A 22,379-nucleotide genomic window follows, 5' to 3' on the forward strand; every position below is an offset into this window, starting at 1 on the left:
CAACGGAAGGAGGACGGCCTATTTCCAACAAAGTCGAGGAGTGAGACAGGGCTGCAGCCTCAGTCCAACGCTCTTTAACATCTACATCAATGAGCTGGCAGTGGCCCTAGAGTCCTCCTCAGCACCAGGACTCACCCTCCATGACACCCAGGTGAAATTTCTGCTGTATGCAGATGACCTCGTGCTATTATCACCAACTGAGAAAGGCCTCCAAGATCATCTGAAAATCCTAGAGACCTTCAGCAGCACATGGGCACTGCCAATCAACGAGAAAAAAACTAGTATCATGGTGTTCCAGAAAAGAAAGCAGAAACCTACTGGCAATCCTACCTATATGATAGACAACCGTCCACTTACTGAAACCAACAGGTACACCTACCTGGGCCTAGAACTCAGCCAGTCAGGGAGCTTCAAGCAAGCCATAGAGTCACTAAAAGACAAGGCATCCAAAGCCTTCTATGCCATCAGAAGGCGTCTGTACCACCTCAAGGCACCAATAACCGTATGGCTAAAAAATTTTGACTCCATCATTGCCCCAATTCTTCTATACGGTAGTGAGGTCTGGGGCCCAGTCTCATACTCAAACTGGTCAAAGTGGGACGCTGGGCCGACAGAAATATTCCACCTAGAGTTCTGCAAGCATCTTCTCCAAGTCCATCGGAGCACATCAAATAGCGCCTGCCGAGCAGAGCTGGGCAGATTACATAGTAACATAGTAACATAGTTAGTAAGGCCGAAAAAAGACATTTGTCCATCCAGTTCAGCCTATATTCCATCATAATAAATACCCAGATCTACGTCCTTCTACAGAACCTAATAATTGTATGATACAATATTGTTCTGCTCCAGGAAGACATCCAGGCCTCTCTTGAACCCCTCGACTGAGTTCGCCATCACCACCTCCTCAGGCAAGCAATTCCAGATTCTCACTGCCCTAACAGTAAAGAATCCTCTTCTATGTTGGTGGAAAAACCTTCTCTCCTCCAGACGCAAAGAATGCCCCCTACACAAAGATTCCCACTACACATCGCAATAAAGAAGAAGGCGCTGTCATTCAAGGCTCATCTACAAAGTAGCAGTCCCAGCTCCTACCATCACAAAGCCTTCCTACACCAGGAAGCCTCAGGAAGCCTCCCAAGGAAAAGTACCCAAAGCCAGTCTGACTAAGCCATCAACCTCCATGGCCTGACAAAAGGTGAAATCCAGAAAATGGTACACAAAGTCAAAGAGGAATATCTCAGCATCTGGAGGAACGACATAAACAAATCCCAGAAACTGACAATATACCGGAATCTACAGAAGGAGTACAAACTGGCCCCATATCTAGAGAAACTAGAAAACCCCAAAGATCGACAGATCCTGAGCCGGTACAGACTGAGCGCCCACAGCCTACTCATCGAATCCGGGCGGCACCGACAGAACTACAAGCCCCGAGAGAGCAGACTCTGCCAGCAGTGCCCCCGGGAGGACGTGGAGGATGAGGCCCACTTCCTGCTGAGGTGCCCCAAATACTCCGCAGTGAGGGACACTCCCTTCAAGAGACTGTCTGATCTCCTCCCAGACTTCACCTCCAAGGAGGAGGAAAAGAAACTGCCGATAATACTGGGGGAAGAGGAAAGTGCAGTGGCCGTAGCAGCGGAATATGTCAGAGCCTGCCACAGACTAAGAGGAGCCTGATATGTCATGGACTCCCGTACCCCAACACTGGACAAATCCCTATCCCCCGACTAAAGAGCCTGATATGTCATGGACTCCTATACCCCACCCTGGAAACATCCCCTATCCTATAAAAGGAATTTGATATTCCCTGGACCTCTATATGCCCCCCTCCCCCACCCCCCGTATTTTTACCATATGCTTTGGCAATGCTAACATGTACTTAGTCCTGCCAATAAAGCTCATTTGAATTGAATTGAATTGAATAGACAACAGATGAAGTTTGTTACCTCGGCTCCTGTTCCTAGCACTCCCCCTGCTGCCGCCGAGTCCAGGTCAGCTGATGTCCTTGCTGCGTCCTCCTCATTCCTGGGCTCGATGCTTGCATCCTGGCGCGCGTCCTCCCTGCACTCAGCTGCGCGCACCTGTGGGTTGCGCAGGCGCAGTAGGTTCTGACCACGCGCGCTCCCTCTGCTCTTCTATCCCTCCATGACCTGACTCGGAAGTACTTCCTGCCAATCAGTATCTGGCCTCAAGTATTTCTGGTCCTCCTCCCTTTGTGGAAGTGCCTGATTATTGTGTTTTTCCTGCTTTAGGTAGGCCGCGTAGTTTTCTGTGCTTTACCAGTCCTGTGCATTCCCAGTCTTGTTCCTTGCCAGCCCTGTGTTGTTTATCCTCTTGTTCTCCTTTTTTCCTTTCAGTTCCTGCTCCCGTGTTGCGCAGTTCCTGTGTTTTCCTTTTCCTAGAGCCGATCCCTGGTCCTGGCCTCCGTGGTACGAGTTTTCCCTGTGCAAACTGTAAAACGCTGCGTAATACGTTAGCGCTATATAAAAATAAAGATTATTATTATTCCCTGTGCTTGCCTTCTAACAGTCCCTGTATAGGGGTTGGTTCCACTCTGGAGTGCTCGCTCAGGGGAGGTTCGGTGCCAAGGTCCAGTGGGTCCACTCTTTGTTCCTGTCGCCTTCGGCGTAACAGACTGCACTCGGACGACATCTGAGTGCAGCCTGATTCTAACAAAGTTATTGGCAATTATAAAGACACCTTCAATAAAGGAGTAGTTCTGCAGGTGGGGCCAACAGATCACATCTCAGTACCAATGCTTTCTGGCTGATGTTTTGGTCACTTTTGAATGTTGGTTACGCTTTCACACTCGTGGTAGCATGAAACGGACTCTACAACCCACAGAAGTGGCTCAGGCAGTGCAGTTCATCCAGGATGGCACATCAATGCAAGCTGTGGCAAGGTTTGCTGTCTGTCAATGTAGTGTCCAGAGGCTGGAGGAGCTACCAGGAGACAGGCCAGTACACCAGGAGACGTGGAGGGTGAGGTAGGATGGCAACAACCCAGCAGCAGAACAGCTACCTCAGCCTTTATGCAAAATGACCTCCAGCAGGCCACAAATGTGCATGTGTCTGCACAAATGGTTAGAAACCGACTCCATGAGGATGGTCTGAGTGCCTGACGTCCACAGATGGGAGTTGTGCTCACAGCCCAACACCATGCAGGACGCTTGGCATTTGCCACAGAACACCAGGATTGGCAAATTCTCCACTGGCGCCCTGTGCTCTTCAGAGATCAAAGAAGGTTCACACTGAGCACATGTGACAGATGTGAGAGTCTGGAGATGCCATGGAGAGTGATCTGCTGCCTGCAACATCCTTCAGCATGACCGGTTTGGCAGTGGGTCAGTAATGGTGTGGTGTGGCATTTCTTTGATGGGCCGCACAGCACTCCATGTGCTCGCCAGAGGTAGCCTGACTGCCATTAGGTAAAAAGAGGAGATCCTCAGACCCTTTGTGAGGTTGCGGTGCGGTTTGCCCTGTGTTCCTCCTAATGCAGGACAATGCCAGACCTTATGTGGCTGGAGTGTGGCAGAAGTTCCTGCTGGATGAAGGCATTGAAATTAGGAATGGCCCACCCGCTCCCCAGACCTGAATCCGATTGAACACATTTGGAACATCATGACCCGCACCATCCACCAATGTCACGCTACACCACAGACTGTCCAGGAGTTGGCGGATGCTTTCTCCAGGTCTGGGAGGAGATCCCACAGGAGACCATCCGCCATCTCATTAGGAGCATGCCCAGGTGTTGTAGGGACATAATACAGGCACGTGGAGGCCACACACACTACTGAGCATAATTTCCTTGTCCTGAGGTATTTCCACTGAAGTTGAATAAGCCTGCAACTTCATTTTGCGTTGAGAAACACGTGATGGTGTCTCCGCGGTGCTGGATGTTTTGATCTCCCCGAGGTCATTTATCCTTATAGTCCTTTTACTAGGCACTGCTCCTAATAGCCAGTTTCCTACTCCACACTGATGAGGGGTAAATACCCCGAAACAGCTGGCTGTGGATGGATACCATAGGTGGTTTTCCTTTTTGGATGCTGCCCTTCCCGTGGTTGTTCCTTCCCGGTGAAAGACCTGACTATTTATTGCTTGCGTTGAGAAACATGTGATGGTGTCTCAGCGGCTTTTCTACATCCCTTTATTTTTTTGAGCAGTGTATATCCTTAAGCCTAAAACTGCCACCCCTTGATGATTCATTGCAGGAATTAAACTAGTTTAGAAACGAGTAGGCCAAATCTCCAGTATCTATGATTTAATTCCCAACACAGCGGGTATAGGGGAGTGCTATATCGTTAAGTACAGCTAGTGATAATCTAGCTAGCTGCACCATGCAATGGTGGTTAGGTTTATTTATAATAATTAAGATGAGTTGGACAGAATCTCCAGCATCTATGATCTGACTTAAAGCACAGCAGGTGTAGGAGAGAGTGCTATACTGATAAGAACACCTAGCGACAGTCTAGCTAGTTACATCGTGCCAATGTGGCTAGGCTCATATATGATAATTAAGACCAGTTTTAACAATAGTATAGGAATTGCTAATCTGACTACACTGTCTAGATGTAGTTATCTTCTTTGTTGCAGGAGGTAACTATCTACGAAACCACGGTATATATTTATAGTACTATTAGCTGTCAGAGTGGGCCAATACACTACACTGCATATATAGCACTTTAGGTAGGGTAATATATAATTTATGATATTACGTATTAACCGTATGTTGGGGAACTAATTTTAATTCACCTTTCCAATGTTGATTTTGGTTATATTTTAAATATTTACTCCAATTGGAATAGTCAGAGAATTGAGTTACAAAGACACTGGAGAGATCTAAAAATGCTTCTCACAAAATTAGAATATCATCAAAATGTTAATTTATTTTCAGATCTTCAATACAAAAACTGAAACTCATTATATAGTCATTACAAGCAGAGTGATCTATTTCAAGTGTTTATTTCTGTTAATGTTGATGATTATGTCTTACAACCAATGAAAACACAAAAGTAATTATCTCAGTAAATTAGAATAACTAACATAAAACACCTGCAATAGCATTTAAAAAAGGTCCCTTAGTCTGTTTCAGTAGGCTCCACAATCATGGTGAAGACTGCTGACTTGACAGATGTCCAGAAGGCAGTCATTGGCACACTCCATAAGGAGGGTAAGCCACAAAAGGTCACTGCTAAAGAAGCTGGCTGTTCACAGAGTGATGTATTCAAGCATATTAATGGAAAGTTGAGTGGAAGGAAAAAGTGTAATAGAAAAAGGTGCACAAGCAACCGGGATAACTGCAGCCTTGAATGGATTGTTAAGAAAGGCCATTCAAAAATTTGGGGGAGATTCACAAGGAGTGTATTGCTGCTGGAGTCATTGCTTTAAGAGCCACCACACACAGATGCATCCAGGACATGGGCTACAAGTGTCGCATTCCTTGTATCAAGCCACTCATGACCAATAGACAACGCCAGAAGCGTTTTACCTGGGCCAAGGAGAAAGAGAACTGGACTAATTCCCAGTGGACCAACGTGTTGTTTTCAGATGAAAGTAAACTTTGCATTTCATTGGGAAATCAAGATCCCAGAGTCTGGAGGAAGAGTGGTGATGCACACAATCCAAGCTGCTTGAGGTCTAGTGAAGTTTCCACAATCAGAGATCGTTTGGAGAGCCATATCATCAGCTAAAAGTCTACTGTGTTTTGTCAAGACCAAAGTCAGTGCAGTAGTCTACAAAGAAATTTTAGAGCACTTCATGCTTCTCTCTGCTGATAAGCTTTTTGGAGATGGAAATATCATTCTCCAGCAGGACTTGGCACCTATCCACACTGCCAAAAATACCAATATCTGGTTTAAAAACAATAGTATCACTGTGCTTCATTGGACAGCAAACTCGCCTGACCTTAACCCCATAGATAATCTATGGGGCATGGTCAAGAGGAAGATGAGAGACACCAGACCCAACAATGCAGACGAGCTGAAGGCTACTGTCAAAGCAATCTGGGCTGTCATAACACCTCAGCAGCGCCACAGGCTAATCGCCTCCATACTACCCCTCATTGATGCAGTAATTGATACAAAAGGAGAACTGATAAAGTATTGAGTGCATTTACTGAACATACATTCCAGTAGGCCAACACTTCAGATTTTAAAATCATTTTTCAAGCTGGTGCTACAAAGTATTCTAAATTTACTGTGATAATGACTTTTGGGCTTTCACTGGCTGTAAGCCATAACCATCAACATTAACAGAAATAAACACTTGACATAGATCACTCTGTAATGACTCTATAATATAGGAGTTTCACTTTGTATTGAAGAAATTAAATAAATTAACTTTTTGATGATATTCTAATTTTGTGAGACGTACTTGTAAATCTGATATTTTCAGTGAATTGAAACATGTATGTGCATAGGGAGAAGCTTGCCAATAAATTAGAGCAGGGCTCTCCCTGTAGTCCCTGAACTTCTCAGACGATGGGATTGTAAATGCCAATCATAAAGAATGAGGCCACCAGAGTCAGACATGCCAGATTTATTAAAAGGTGCAAGCTGGCACAAACATATTTATAAATCAGGGCCTATGTTCTCTAAAATGCCTTGTAGATAAGATTAAAATATACCTGGCATCAATTGCACAGACACTTGCTGATTCATCCTACCCATGGTTTGGACAGCATGAAGTGAAAATGGTTCCCTTTAAAAAGGTATTTTTTATTTTTAAAAAAATCCTGTATAAATTTGAGGTTGCGATCATCTTAGTTACGACTATTGAAAAGCAAACATCCTATAAGAAAAAGCCATAAAAACAAAAGCTTAACTGCTTTGTGACCGCAGACAGTAGAAAAACATTGGCGCTAGAAGGGCTTTGTGCAGCACCAATGTTTGTCTACGGTTGGCGGTTTTGTGCTCACCGGGACCCCCACGTACCTCATAATGAGTGGATTCCGATGCACAAAGCTTCCTGTGACCCCCGACCTCATCGAGACCTGATTGGTTCAGGTCTCGATGACATCAGCGTCACATCAGCCAATAAGACAAATCACTGGGAAAGATTGATGTAGTAACGAACTTTATCGGGCGATCTGCCTCATAATAACGCTGTTTCTTCTTTGATATCCTGTCAGTGAGAGATTAGATGATAAACAGTGTGACAAGTGCTGCTGGCAACAGCTGTGCCAGTCAGCGATCTCCTTATAAAGTAAGAAAAAAACAGATAAGGCAGGTTATGGTTTATTAAAGTTAGGGTGAGGGTTGGGGCTAAAGTTAGGGTTATGGTTGGGGCAAAAGTTAGGGTTGGGGCTAAAGTTAGGGTTAGGGCTTAAGTTAGGGTTAGGGCTAAACATACATAGTTATTAAGGTTGAACCCATAGCCTAACCTAACATGCCCTAACATGTTGATCCAGAGGAAGGCAAAAACAACCCATGTGGCAAATAGTAAGCTCCACTTTGGGGAAAAAAATTCCTTCCCGACTCCACATACGGCAATCAGACTAGTTCCATGGATCAACGCCCTATCAAGGAATCTAGTATATATACCTTGCAACATTACACTTTTCAAGAAAGGTATCATATCCCCTCTTAAATTTAAGTAATGAATCACTCATTACAACATCATACGGCAGAGAGTTCCATAGTATCACTGCTCTTACAGTAAAGAACCCGCGTCTGCTATTATGCCTAAACCTTCTTTCCTCCAGACGTAGAGGATGCCCCCTTGTCCCTGTCTTAGGTCTATGATTAAAAAGACCATCAGAAAGGTCTTTGTACTGTCCCCTCATATATTTATACACTAAAATAAGATCACCCATTAGTCTTCATTTTCCAAACTAAATAGCCCCAAGTGTAATAACCTATCTTGGTATTGCAGACCCCCCAGTCCTCTAATAACCTTGGTCACTCTTCTCTGCACCCGCTCTAGTTCAGCTATGTCTTTCTTATACACCGGAGACCAGAACGGTGCACAGTATTCTAAGTGTGGTCGAACTAGTGACTTGTATAGAGGTAAAATTATGTTCTCCTCATGTGCATCTATGCCTCTTTTAATGCATCCCATAATTTTATTTGCCTTTGTAGCAGCTGCCTGACACTGGCCACTGAACAAGAGTTTGTCATCAACCCATACTTCCAGGCCTTTTTCATTGACGGTTTTGCCAAGAGATTTAGAATTAAGCGCATAGTTATACATCGTATTACTTCTACCCAAGTGCATGACCTTACATTTATCCTCATGAAAGCTCATTTGCCATTTATCAGCCCAAGCTTCTAGTTTACATAAATCATCCTGTAATATAAAATTGTCCTCCTCTGTATTGATTACCCTGCAGAGTTTAGTGTCATCTGCAAATATTGAAATTCTGCTCTGAATGCCCCCTACTAGGTCATTAATAAATATGTTAAAAAGAAGAGGGCCCATTACTGACCCCTGTAGTACCCCACTGCTAAGCGCAACACAGTCCGAGTGTGCTCCATTAATAACCACCCTTTGTTTCCTATCCCTGAGCCAGCTCTTAACCCACTTACACATATTTTCCCCTATCCCCATTATTCTCATTTTATGTATCAACCTTTTGTGTGGCACCGTATCAAAAGCTTTTGAAAAGTCCATAAACACTACGTCCACTGGGCTCCATTGGTCCAGTCCGGAACTTACCTCTTCATAGAAGCTGATCAGATTAGTCTGACATGAACGGTCCCTAGTAAACCCATGCGGATACTGTGTCATAAGGTTATTCCTCTTCAGATACTCCAGTATAGCATCCCTTAGAATGCCCTCCAGGATTTTACCCACAGTAGGGGTTAAGCTTACTGGCCTATAATTACTGAGTTCAGTTTTTTGTCCCCTTTTTGAATATTGGCACCACATTTGCTATACGCCAGTCCTGTGGTACAGACCCTGTTATTATGGAGTTTTTAAAGATTAAAAATAATGGTCTATCATTGACTGTACTTAATTCCTGCAGTACTCGAGGGTGTATCCCATCCGGGCCCGGAGATTTGTCAATTTTAGTGATTTTTAGACGCCGACGTACTTCCTGCTGGGTTAAGCATGTGACATTTAATGGGAAATTTTTATCACTAGTCATTTTGTCCGCCATGGGATTTTCTTGTGTAAATACTGATGAAAAAAAAGTCATTTAGCATATTGGCTTTTTCCTCATCCTCATCCACCATTTCACCCAGACTATTTTTAAAGGGGCCAACACTATCAATTTTTAGTTTCTTACTATTTACGTAGTTAAAGAATATTTTGGGATTATTTTTACTCTCTCTGGCAATCAGTCTCTCTGTCTCAATCTTTGCTGCCTTGATTTGCTTTTTACAGAATTTAATTTTCTGTATTTATTTAGTGCCTCATCACTACCTACTTCCTTTAATTCTCTAAATGCTTTCTTTTTGTCACTTATTGCGCCCTTTACAGCTATATTTATCTGTATTGGTTTCCTCCTATTTCTAGTATGTTTATTCCCCTACGGTATATATTGTGCACATAAATGCTAATAAATGTCTCCCATTTTCTTTGTGTATTTTATGTCTCAGGATATCGTCCCAGTTAATTGCACCAAGATCCTCTCTCATCCGTTGGAAATTTGCCCTCCTGAAGTTTAGTGTCCTTGTAACCCCTCTACTATACATATTATTAAAGGATACATAAAAACTTATTATTTTGTGATCACTATTACCCAAGTGATCTCCAACCCTTATATTTGATATGCGGTCTGGCCTGTTGGTTAATATTAGGTCTAGCAGTGCCCCCCTTCTTGTTGGGTCCTGAACCAGTTGGGAAAGGTAATTGTCTTTCATAGTTGTCAAAAAACGATTACCTTTGCTGAAACTGCAGATTTCCGTTCCCCAATCTATTTCAGGGTAGTTGAAGTCCCCCATAATAATGACTTCCCCTTGAGTCGCAGCTTCATCTCTTTGCTTTACGAGGATATTCTCCATTGCTTCCATTATTTTTGGAGATTTATAACAAACCCCTATCAGTAATTTATTCTTTTTTCACCCTCACCTTATCTCCACCTACAGGGACTCTACATTTTCATTAGATTCACCTATATTATCACGCCGGATGGGTTTTAAGGACGATTTTACATATAGACACACCCCTCCCCCTCGCCTATCCATTCGGTCACTTCTGAACAGACTATAACCCTGCAAGTTAACAGCCCAGTCATGGCTCTCATCCAGCCACGTTTCAGTTATCCCCACCATGTCATAATAATTCTATTTCGTCCATTTTGTTGGCGAGGCTTCTAGCATTAGAATACATGCACTTGATGTTCCTCTCTGTACATCTATTCTTTCTTAAATTATTAACTGTTCTAACCCCACCCCCCATGCCACCGCCATCTTCCTTATTTGTGCCCAGGTCTCTATCTGCACTATCTTCCCCTCCTATAAAATGAATACCCTCACCCCCAATCCCTAGTTTAAACACTCCTCCAACCTTCTAGCCATTTTCTCCCCAACACAGCTGCACCCTCCCCGTTGAGGTGCAGCCTGTCCCTAGCGTAGAACCTGTAGCCAACTGAAAAGTCGGCCCAGTTCTGCAGGAACCAAAACCCCTCCTTCCTACACCAATTCTTGAGCCACTTATTAACCTTCCTAATCTCCCGTTTTTTGTTCGCAATTGCACAAATGTACTCTAATCTGTAGCGATTTCATGTATGCTAGGAATTTGAGCAATTTTTGCAACGCATGACTTTGACCAATAAAGCTGCAGAAAAAGACAAAAATAAAAACAATTTTTGACTTTGCGCTAAATTCACAAACCACATGTGTCATTTTTAAGAATTTGGTGAAAAAAAATAGAATTAGACTTCAGTTTCTAATGACCCACCACAAGAGCACACAGGAGGATGTCGCCTCATCCTAAAAGGGACAGGAAATACAAGAGGTCAAATAGCCCACCCACCTCCTTTCTCCATTTATTATTACTGGATCTAAATAACGAAATAATTGAGCAAGGGGAGGGAATTACCCGTTATGTCATGGTGGGAATTTAGAAACCGAATTTCCAGTTCAATTCTGTTTTCTCTACTAGCCCCCACAAATGCACACTGGAGGAATACAAAAGACTAATGTCAAGGGAGGGACATCCGCCTGGAGAATTTTTCTCCCGAATGATAAATTAATGGATGTCAAGTCAAACCTGTAATGTTTGGCAAAGGTGTAGACGGACGACCAGGTAGCAGCTCTGCATGTCTCTTTGATTGAGGCACTGGCTTTCTCAGCCCATGAGACTGCTACTGCTCTGGTGGAATGAGCTGAAAACATCTATGGAGGTGTAAGATTCAGCAATTGCTCTTTTTAACCAATTGGCCACTGTAGTTTTGGATGCTTTCTTTCCCCTATTATGACCATTAGGTTGGAGATAATGTAGGACCACTCGCCATACATTAAGAAGATGGGACTTTTCCTCCTTACTGTTCCTTGGGTTTTAGAAGAAGGAATGTAGTATTATGTCTTGATACCTATGAAAGTCTGAAACTACCTTAGGTAGAAATTAAGGGTAAAGGCGGAGCACCATTTGGTCTAGTATCCTCAGGTAGTTTAGTGAAAGAGCCTGTAACTCTCACCAGTCTGGATGTCGTGATTGCCACTAGAAACACTGTTTTCCAGGACAGTTTATCCAGCATTATTGATAGTAGAGGTTCAAATGGTGGAAGCATCAATACTTTAATGACGATATTAAGGTCCCAGGCGGGGACCAGATTGACTGGTCTGGGACGAAAGCGGGTGGCTTGCTCTCATGAATCGTTTCATCCAGTGATGTTTGGCCAGAGTCTGGTCTAAGTATGAATTAAACACCACCACTGGAACCTTTAGAGTACTGGGTCTGAGTCCTTTTTCCGGGTCTTCTTGTAGGAAGTCTAGGAATTGGGCAATATTGGGTTGTAAGGGATCCAGTTGATCCGGTGCACACCATGATACAAACTTCTTCTGATATATGGTGTTTGTTACAGGCTTCCTACTAATTTGTAGGGTGTTGATGACTCTCAGAGACCTTTGGCCTTTAGGATCGAGAACTCAAAAGCCACGTCACTAAATGTAAGTTTTTCGATGTCTGGATGGGAGATTGGTCCTTGGTGTAGAAGATCCCTGACTGATGGAAGGATTAAGTTACTGCCCACATAGGCTGTTTATGGTGCCAAACCAGCTCCTTTTTGGCCAGAGGCATGCTACCAAAATTACTCTGGTCTGCTCGAGCCTTATTTTGTGCATTTCGGTAAAATTGAAATCGGAGGAAAGTATTATGCTAGACTGAACCTCCATAGGTGAGCAAAGGTGTCTACGCCTAGACAGACAGTCAGGGTTCAGTGAGAAATAGTGGGTTACTTTCACATTTTGATGTCCCATGAATAGGTCCACTTCTGGATAACCCCACTTCTTGGTTAACATATGGAAAACCTCTGGACTCAGACCCCACTCTCCTGGGTGGATATACTTTCTGCTTAGGAAATCAGCTTGTATGTTGGCTGTTTGCCTTAATATGGAGGGCTGACACGGATAGAAGATTTTCCTCAGCACAAGAAAATATTCTTGCTGAAATACCTTTCAATTCTTCATGCATCGAGCTTCCCTGGTGACTGAGGTGCATGACTAGTCACATTGTTGGAACAGATTCTCACGTGGGTATCTCAAATCAATGATGCTGCTGCCCTCAGGATCAGTTCCAAATCCTTCAATTCCCTGGAATTTGAGGATTGTCTACTGATATCGGCTGAACAATGACCTAGGAAGGATGTCTGGAAGACGATGGCACCCCAACCTCTTTTGCTGGCATCCACTTCTATGGTGATTAGCGGGACCTGGATCCAAGGAACTCCCTAGTTCAGCTTCCTTAGGTTTTTTCACCAAGGTAATGATGTCCTTATCCTGATAGGCACCGAAATCATCTTCTTCAGAGACTTGAGAGATCCATCCAATATGCCAGAATATAGGTCTGAATGTCTCTGGTGTGCGCTTGGGCCCAGGCTACTACTGGAATGCAGGATGTCATTGAGACGAGGATCGACATGGCAAATTTCTACTCCACAGGATGTTTACCTTTGACCTCATTTGAATCTGCTTCTGTTTGGGCAAAAAACATGTTTGCTTTTGATAATTCTGAAGAACACCTAAGAATGTCTTCTTTGTGAATGGGAACATATTAGACTTCTTTTGATTTACTAGCCACTAGAGATGAGCGAGTATACTCGCTGCTTGGGTTCTCCGAGCACGCTTGGGTGATCTCAGAGTATGTGACTGCTCGGAGATTTCGGTTTTTGTCAAAGCAGTTGCATGATTTACGACTGCTGGACAGCCTGAGTACATGTGGGGTTCCCTGGTTGCTAGGGAATCCCCACATGTAATCAAGCCAACAGTCGCAAATCATGCAGCTGTGGCAAGGAAAACAATCACAGAGCAGTCACAAATACTTGGAGATCACCCAAGAGTGCTCGGGAAAACGTCACCGCTCTGCTTTCCGGCCGGCGCTCACAGCCAGAGAAGAAGCACAGCGCCGGGGACAGACAGCGGTAGGTAAGTATGTAGTGTTTGTTTTTTTTACTTTAACGATGGTAACCAGGGTAAACATCGGGTTACTAAGCGCGGCCCTGCGCTTAGTAACCCGATGTTTACCCTGGTTACCAGCGAAGACATCGCTGAATCGGCGTCACACACGCCGATTCAGCGATGTCAGCGGGAGATCCAGCGACGAAATAAAGTCCTGGACTTTCTTCCCCGACCAGCGATATCACAGCAGGGGCCTGATCGCTGCTGCCTGTCACACTGGACGATATCGCTAGCCAGGACGCTGCAACGTCACGGATCGCTAGCGATATCGTCTAGTGTGACGGTACCTTTACAGAGTTGGATAGGGCTGATGACCTTGCCGCTAATCTGAGTGACTCTGCCGAGTCCATGGACCATGGGAACCGTCATATCAGCATCTCAATAGAGGTAATTATTTTCAACTTCTTTGTAGCAAATATGTTGCCTATTGTGGCACGAGTTGTCTCATACTGCAGTCTATATTTTCGTACAACTTGGCATTTCTGTATATTGCATGTGCTACATATGTGCAGATGTAGCTACTGATTAAAACATGTTACTCACTTTGACTTTACCCCTTTTGTGGAGGGAATGGTTCTGATAAACATGAGTATGGTTTCAGTAGCTATGGTCCCCTGGTTCCGTGCGCTCCTAGTGCAGTTGTGCATTTGGGCGGTGATTTGTACTTATGTGACTGCTGTGACTGTGTCCTCACCTGTGCTTTATACTCTATTATATTTACTAAAGATGGATTATATTTTTTTAATATATGAGGACTCTATGGTCATTTTTGTGGGTTCTCTAATCCTCTCCCTCTTGTCCTTGTTCAATTAGCGACCTGTCGGTATGCCTTATCCTACATTGATATTAGCAGATATCTACCTCCAATATTGCCTTTATTAAGAGATTCCACATTTGGTAGCTATGCTGATTGATCTCGTGTTCTTGCTTATTCTGGAGAAGGGGTAGTAAGATGAGGATTCCTTCTCGGGGAGTACCAGCCGCCAGCGAGACATAGATCTGGCTATGGATGTAGAAACTGTATTCATATTTAGCAGCACTGCTAAGGTTTCCCAGGACATCGTAAGGAGGCACTCCGTCTTGTGCTCCAGGGGATCCTTTAGTTGGGAGAAGTCCTCAAATGGTAAGGTAGTCTTCTAAGCCATGTGTGTGACTTGAATGTCTACCTTAGGCAACTTGGACCAGCATTTGGAGGTCTCCTCATCTACTGGGAATCTGTCCTTCCACTCGGATAGGGTGCTTAGCTTTTTTCTGGAGAATCCCATTCTTCCACAACCAACTAACTGCTCTCAATGTTATAATGTATCTGGAGCACCAGTTGTCTCCTTGTTCAGAGACCACCGAACATCTCTCCTGCACCACACGTCGTTCTTTTCCTCTTCCACCTCCATGGTCCTCCTTACAGCCATAAGCAGTTCCTCCATGTTTTCCGAGGAAAAATAGTACTTCCTATCGTGTATATCAGGACTGGGGCTCTGCTCACCCTCCTTCAGAAGTTCTTCTTCCATGGACTCCTGGGAATCTGAATCTTCCTCATGACAGATCTTCCTTTTCGTGGCTGCTGGAGGGGTGCTGGGAGCAGGTATCGCTTGGGAGAAGAAAGCCATGAAAGATTTTAATTTCCTCCCTTAAAGAAGAACAGCCCTCCTTAAGTATCTTATCTGTACAGTCTTGACTTAGCTTCCTATGTGAAGTTACAAGTCTTTTTGCACAGACTGCGCACTTGTAGCTAATGGTCTTGAATTTACTCCTTGGGTGCAGGATCCTTGTCCCCCTGAAAGAGAGGGGAGAAGAAAATAAGTCCTTTATGTTCTATATCTGCACCACGGAGGGGATCCAATGCCTGTATATTTACAGGGACCGGAACTGCGCTGGGTTCCACAGATGCAGAGCTGGAAGGACCAGAAATCTCCATGCTACCACACATTTTGTCTTACTTTACTTGATCCTCTATTCGGGTCTCTCTTTATAGGACCGAACCAGTGCCTCCTCAGAATCAGAGGGACTGCTCCCCCACAATTTCCGGTGCTGATGGATCATCAGGAAGTGTCGGTCTGCCTTCTGCACCCTCGTCTCCGTTGCTTTCCACCGTGGAATGCAAAACCAAAAAGTGACGTCATCAAAGGACGCGCACGGCGTCTGGCATCACTTCCGGCAGTCAGGACCGCATCATGCGAGCTTCAGCAAGGGAAGCCGGAAGTATGCTTCCCTTGTCGCATCCCGGCTTCTTTGACCCGGCAGGAGCAGGGGGAGGAGATGGGGCTGGAGAGCTCAGACACCTCCAGCCAGAAATCCCCCCCAGACGTTACCCAAAGGCACAGACTGGGGGAAACAAAGGTCCTGAGTCCATAGGAGACCAACAGCACAAGGAGAGGTAAGGCAAGAACCAACAGATCTCCAGCTATCCGTATTCTGTAGCATCTGCCGGCGACACAGAGCACTCCTAGGATGACCTCTTCATCCCTATAGGGACAGGAAAAACACTGGGGAAAGGAGGTAGGAAGGGTTATTTGACCTTGTTCGTATTTCCTGTCCCTACAAGGATGAGATGACATCCTCCTGTGTGCTGTCGTGCGGAGTTAAATAGAGAAAATGGCAATGAGTACCACAAGACAAAAAAAACCCCCAAAAAAACGTGACCCAAGAAACCCTAAAACACAAATGATGAATCGAGGCCTTAGTATCATTTATATTTTTGTGTTGGATTTAAAGAGATACACTGAGAGTAAGCTGCTGTACCGTATGCTAGTTTCTAAAAGCACACTATTGCAACATCTATAAACAAATAATTTTAAGGCAAGAAAGAAGATGATTTGATTTACTCACTTGATGATAAATTTCCATATATTTGCATGTACAGCATGATCCATTTTAGAAACGATGACACAAATATCTAAGAATGTATGCACAACTGTATAAAAAGATACAATATAGAAATGTTATTACTATGAAAAAAGTTGTAGAACAGTGAAAGTAAAATAACAATGGGGAGCAGTGACCATGCAAAGCAAGAATAGGGACACTCCATCATATGAAACTGTATGCCAAAACTACTATATGTATAATAATATCTGGTAGATATTGCAGCCTTCGGGAATTAAGGTGCATAGTTTAAAGGGAGCCTGTCATGTAAAATAACGGTATTGTCCTGCAGATATGGAGGTAATCTGCAGGTTAATAGCGGGCTGACAGTGTGATGCTGACACCAAGAGCCCCCTTGCTGGGAGGAGATGGAACTTACCGCAGACCATGCCGGTAATTTCAGTGACTGATGTGGAGGCGCTTATCGTAGTTTTATCCAGCAGTTCCATTAACTGTTTTTCCAGGGTCACAGCCTCTTTGAAAAGTGCTTGAAGTAAATTTGAAACCAGATGGAGTCGTCCAAAATATACGGAATCACCGTCCTAAAGAGCAACGTTACCATCAAATATGCATCTGTCCAGTGGAACAGGACTGTGTGAGGACGATTTGCATGTTAACAAAATAATAGCGAGGTAACATAATAGGGTAAAATGAAAGCGGTGCCACCAGGAATCACAGCGATAACGCCAGAGATAAATTGCATTTTAAGGTTACATTGCATTAATAGTAATGCACCTCATTGCTGAAGTGTGGAGGCCCAGCGATAACATACATCTGACCGTTCTGAAGATGTGCTCTTCTTGCTAGGGTGGAACTTTATACAGTCTATGGGAATTTTGCATGTTTTATAAACTAGTTTTACATTTAACCCCTTAGTTGTGTAAACAGTTTTGGCCTTAACCCCTTCATGACCTTGGGATTTTTCGTTTTTCCGTGTTCGTTTTTCACTCCCCTCCTTCCCAGAGCCATAACTTTATTTATTTTTCCGTCAATTTGGCCATGTGAGGGCTTAATTTTTGCGGGACGAGTTGTACTTTTGAACAACATCATTGGTTTTAGCATGTCTTGTACTAGAAAACGGGAAAAAAATTCCAAGTGCGGTGAAATTGCAAAAAAAAGTGCAATCCTACACTTGTTTTTTGTTTGGCTTTTTTGCTAGGTTCACTAAATGCTAAAACTGACCTGCCATTATGATTCTCCAGGTCAGTACGAGTTCATGGACACCTAACATGACTAGGTTATTTTTTACCTAAGTGGTGAAAAAAATTCCAAACTTTGCTAAAAAAAAAAAAAAAAAATTGCGCCATTTTCCGATACCCGTAGCGTCTCCATTTTTCATGATCTGGGGTCGGTTGAGGGCTTATTTTTTGCATGCCGAGATGACGTTTTTAATGATAGCATTTTGGTGCAGATACGTTCTTTTGATCGCCCGTTATTGCATTTTAATGCAATGTCGCGGCGACCAAAAAAAAGTAATTCTGGCGTTTCAAATTTTTTTTTCGCTACGCTGTTTAGCGATCAGGTTAATGCTTTTTTTTAGTTGATAGATCGGGCGATTCTGAGCGCGGCGATACCAAATATGTGTAGATTTGATATTTTTTTTATTGATTTACGGTATTTTGATTGGGGCGAAAGGGGGGGTGATTTAAACTTTTATATTTTTTTTATTTTTTTAACATTTTTTTTTTTTTTACTTTTGCCATGCTTCAATAGCCTCCATGGGAGGCTAGAAGCAGGCAAAGCACGATCGCCTCTGCTACATAGCAGCGATCTGCTGTTCGCTGCTATGTAGCTGAAAATCAGGTGTGCTGTGAGCGCTGACCACAGGGTGGCGCTCACAGCTGCCGGCGATCAGTAACCATAGAGGTCTCAAGGACCTCTATGGTTACAATTCTGAAGCATCGCCGACCCCCGATCATGTGACGGGGGTCGGCGATGACGTCATTTCCGGCCGCCCGGCCGGAAGCGGTAGTTAAATGCCGCTGTCTGCGTTTGACAGCGGCATTTAACTAGTTAATAGGCGCGGGCAGCTCGCGATTCTGCTTGCGCCTATTACGGGCACATGTCAGCTGTTCAAAACAGCTGACACGTCCCGGCTTTGATGCGGGCTCACCGCGGAGCCCTGCATCAAAGCAGGGGATCTGACCTCGGACCTACTATCCCGTCCGAGGTCAGAAAGGGGTTAATGACAGAGCCCCATTTTTCAATCTGACCAATGTATTTTTATGTGATCATACCTTTGGAACGCTTCCAAATATCAATGCAATTCGAAGAATGACTTTTCTTGACAATAATTTCTTACCTGTAAATTTGGGCCATTTTTTATATTTTTTATATAAAAATTATTTAAAATTTGACAAATTTAGAAACATTACCAATTTTCACACTTTGAATGTTTACACAATTAAACCAGATAGTCATACTACATAGAAAAGCAAATAAACATTTTACCATATTCCACACTTTACTTCAAAGAGAAAGAACTGAAATCAACTGAGCATGAGTAGAGTACCCTGTGCTGCTATGATCAAAGGCCAACAGAGGGGGTTGTGCTGTGGTGTACCAACAGAAAACAAAAGCCCATAAAATATAAATTGTAAAAATAAAAGCAACATCCAATAGCATATATCTTAAAAGGCAAGTTAGGTAGCCCAAGTTAAATATTCAAGTATTAATGTCCACATATGGAGAAGCAACTATAGGCATTTAATGAGAATTGTATGACTGTCTATTTATGGGTGTAAAAAATAAAAGGTTTGGTGAGAAAAAATGCTAATTACATACAATGGAGAAAATTGTATCAAGAAGATGTAAGAGATGCAATCAGAGGGATCATTTATATATCTTATAAGGAATTACCAATCAAGTCCATATTTGATGAACACTCCACTAAGCCCAATATATAAAATATCTAATATGGAGTTGAATATCTCAAGAGCTTAAGCCCAATGAGTGAAACAGAAATAGTTTAGATATTATATATTAAACATCCTTATATGGTGAGTTTTTCAACGAGCCACATGTATAATTTGTAAGGCCGGAGTCACACATGCGAGAAACACGTCCGTGTCTCGCATGTGTTAAGCAAGCTGTGGCGCCGGCACTTCGGAGCGGAGCGTGCGGCCGCATAGCAACACATGGAGCCGCACGCTCCGCTCCCAATTGCCGGCGCCACAGCTTGCTTAACACATGCGAGACAATCCAAAAATAGTCACACTTAATAGTGGCGCGGAGGTCACTAAATGGTTTAAGTCTATGAGAGTCTCTTTCTGGCCTCATTCTGCTCCTCGTAGACTAACATTGAGCAATTGTGATGTTGCTTCTAACTTCTGGCCAGTCAGAAGCTGCGCTCATAAGATTGAGCGGTGGGACTGGAGCTGTGCCAAAAAAATAGAATTAGTCTTACCGGTAATTCAGTTTCTGGGAACCCTCCACAACAGCAGCATCGGAGGATGTCTCCCCAGCCTAATAGGGGACAGTAAACACAAAGGTTAAATACCCCACCCCACTTCCTACAACCACCAGCGTTTTCCTGGACACACTAGCATGATTATTTACCACAAAAGTGCAGGAATCATCCAATAAGAACCTCAGATAGGGAGGGAAATTAGTGCGGTCGTTGAAGCTTCCCAGAAACTGAATTACCGGTAAAACTAATTCTATTTTCTCTAGTCACATTCTACAACAGCAGCATTGGAGTCATACCAACAACTAATCTCTTAGGCTAGGGTCACATTGCGTTTTAGTGTGAGCGCTAACGGACAGTGTTGCACGGCGAAATTAACGCCATTCAACGCGCCCGTTAGCGCTCCCATAGCCCGCAATGTGTCCTTTTCGGCACGCGCTAGCGATGTGCCGGTCTTTTGCAGCGCGCCTCGGACGGGGGGGGATCGGGGATCTGCGAGAGCGGGGACGTTCACGCGACCCCGAAATGCGGCCCCTTAAAAACATTGCGTTAGCGCAATCCGCTAGCGCTAAACGGATTGCCCTAACGCAATGTGACCCTAGCTTTAGGGAGAGACAACCGTTTGCAGATCTAGTCTGCCAAATGTTAAATCCCTATTATAATCTAGTCTGTAGTGTCTGGTAAACGTATGGACTGAAGACCAGGTGACGGCTTTGCCTATCTGTTCAGTAGATGCATCCCCTCTCTCTGCCCATGATGCCAATACTGAACGTGATGCAAGAGGAGATAGATTCTGTGATGAGTATGTGAGACAGATTGCTAGTTTGAGCTAATTGGCGATCTTATTCTTAGCCTTCTTTTTGCCCTTATTCTGTCCTGAGGGCTGAATGAATCAGTTTCGGTCAATCCTCCAACCTTCGGTTTGTTGGAGGTAGTAGAGAACAACCCTACCAACATCAAGGGTGTGAAAAGCTTCTTGTATTGGAAGAATTTGGGCAGAATGAGGGTAGCACAATATCCTGACCTCTATGAAAGTCTGAGACTACCTTATACATAAAGGAGGGATCTAAGCAGAGGATAATGCCATCTGCAGTGACTGTTAAGTAGGGCTCTTGCATTGACAGGGCCTAAATAATAATAATAATATTAATCTTTATTTTTATATAGTGCTAACATATTCCACAGCGCTAGATAGTTTGCTCACATTATTATTGATGGAGCTCACAATCTAAATTCCCTACCAGTATGTCTTTGGAATGTGGGAGGAAACCGGAGTACCCGGAGGAAACCCACGCAAACATGGGGAGAACATACAAACTCCTTGCAGATGTTGTCCTTGGTGGGATTTGAACCCAGGACTCCAGCGCTGAAAGGCTGCAGTGCTAACCACTGAGCCACCGTGCCGCCTGAAGCTCTTCTACATGTCTAGCGGAAGTAACTGCTACCAGAAATAAAATTTTAAGGGTAAAACTCATAGACGATAAGGCTATATTCACACTTTGCGGATTTTGCTGCGGATCCGCAGCGGATTTGACCGCTGCGGATCCGCAGCAGTTTCCCATGAGTTTACAGTCCAATGTAAACCTTAGGGAAACAAAAAACGCAGTGCACATGCTGCGGAAAAAACCGCGCGGAAACGCTGCGGATTACATTCCGCAGCATGTCACTTCTTTTCTGCGGATTTTCACCTGCTCCAATAGGAAACTGCAAATGAAAATCCGCAGAAGAAACCGCAGTAAAAACCGCGAAAAATCTGCAGTAAAAACCGCGAAAAATCCGCAGTAAAAACCGCGACGGGTTTTCACTGCGGATTTTGGAATTCCACTGCGGAAAAATCCGCAGTAGAATCTGCAAAGTGTGCACATAGCCTAAAGGTTCAAATGGATCTCTGGTTAAACTGTTAAGCACCAGATTTATATCCCATAGGGGAATTCAGCTGTGAAGTCTAGGCTGGATTCTAAGTTCTGAGGTCATGAAACTCTTTATCCAGCGATGACTAGCTAAGTTCTGGTCAAAGAATGAGCTAAAAGCTGATACCTGCACCTTCTAGGTATAAAACCTAGATCAAGACCCTTTTGAAGAAAATCCAAAATCTGAGCAATGTTAGGATGAAAGGGATCAGGAATATTTGGAGAACACCAGGACGAGAATTTCTTCCAAACCTTGCCATAAATGGCATTGGTCACTGGCTTCCTACTCTTCTGGAGAGTTTGTATCACTTTGTCTGAAAGCCCTTTAGCTCTTAGGATTCCGGCTTCAGTAGCCAGGCCGCAAAGTTCAACCTGTGAATGTGCAGGTGCAACAGGGGACTCTGGTGAAGGAGATAGTCTTTCTGGGATGGAAGTGGCGGACCTTCCTGGGCCATGTTCATAAATGCGCTGTACCAACTTCTTCCCGGCCACATGGGAGTGATTAGAATCATGGTGACCTGATTAGACTGTATCTTCTGTAACGTCCTTGCTAGAATCGGGATCGGTGGGAAGGCATAGACCCGGTTGAAACTCCAAGGGTGAGAAATGGCATCTATTCCCAATGCCCCGTCTGCGG

At 44.0% G+C, this 22,379-nt stretch overlaps 1 protein-coding gene across 2 annotated transcripts in view; it reads right to left on the reverse strand.

Annotated features, from left to right (window-relative positions):
• The window catches only part of FIRRM (FIGNL1 interacting regulator of recombination and mitosis), a 693,335-nt gene that overhangs the window by 464,222 nt on the left and 206,734 nt on the right, over positions 1 to 22,379 (reverse strand). For both annotated transcript variants that reach the window (XM_069737142.1, XM_069737143.1), the window contains exons 6-7: positions 16,806 to 16,968; positions 16,391 to 16,475 (exon numbers count right to left, since the gene is read on the reverse strand). In XM_069737142.1, coding sequence (XP_069593243.1) covers positions 16,391 to 16,475; positions 16,806 to 16,968 — 248 coding nt within the window. The remainder of the gene's footprint in view (positions 1 to 16,390; positions 16,476 to 16,805; positions 16,969 to 22,379) is intronic.

Source organism: Ranitomeya imitator, chromosome 8 (assembly GCF_032444005.1).
Source record: "Ranitomeya imitator isolate aRanImi1 chromosome 8, aRanImi1.pri, whole genome shotgun sequence".
NCBI lineage: Eukaryota > Metazoa > Chordata > Amphibia > Anura > Dendrobatidae > Ranitomeya > Ranitomeya imitator.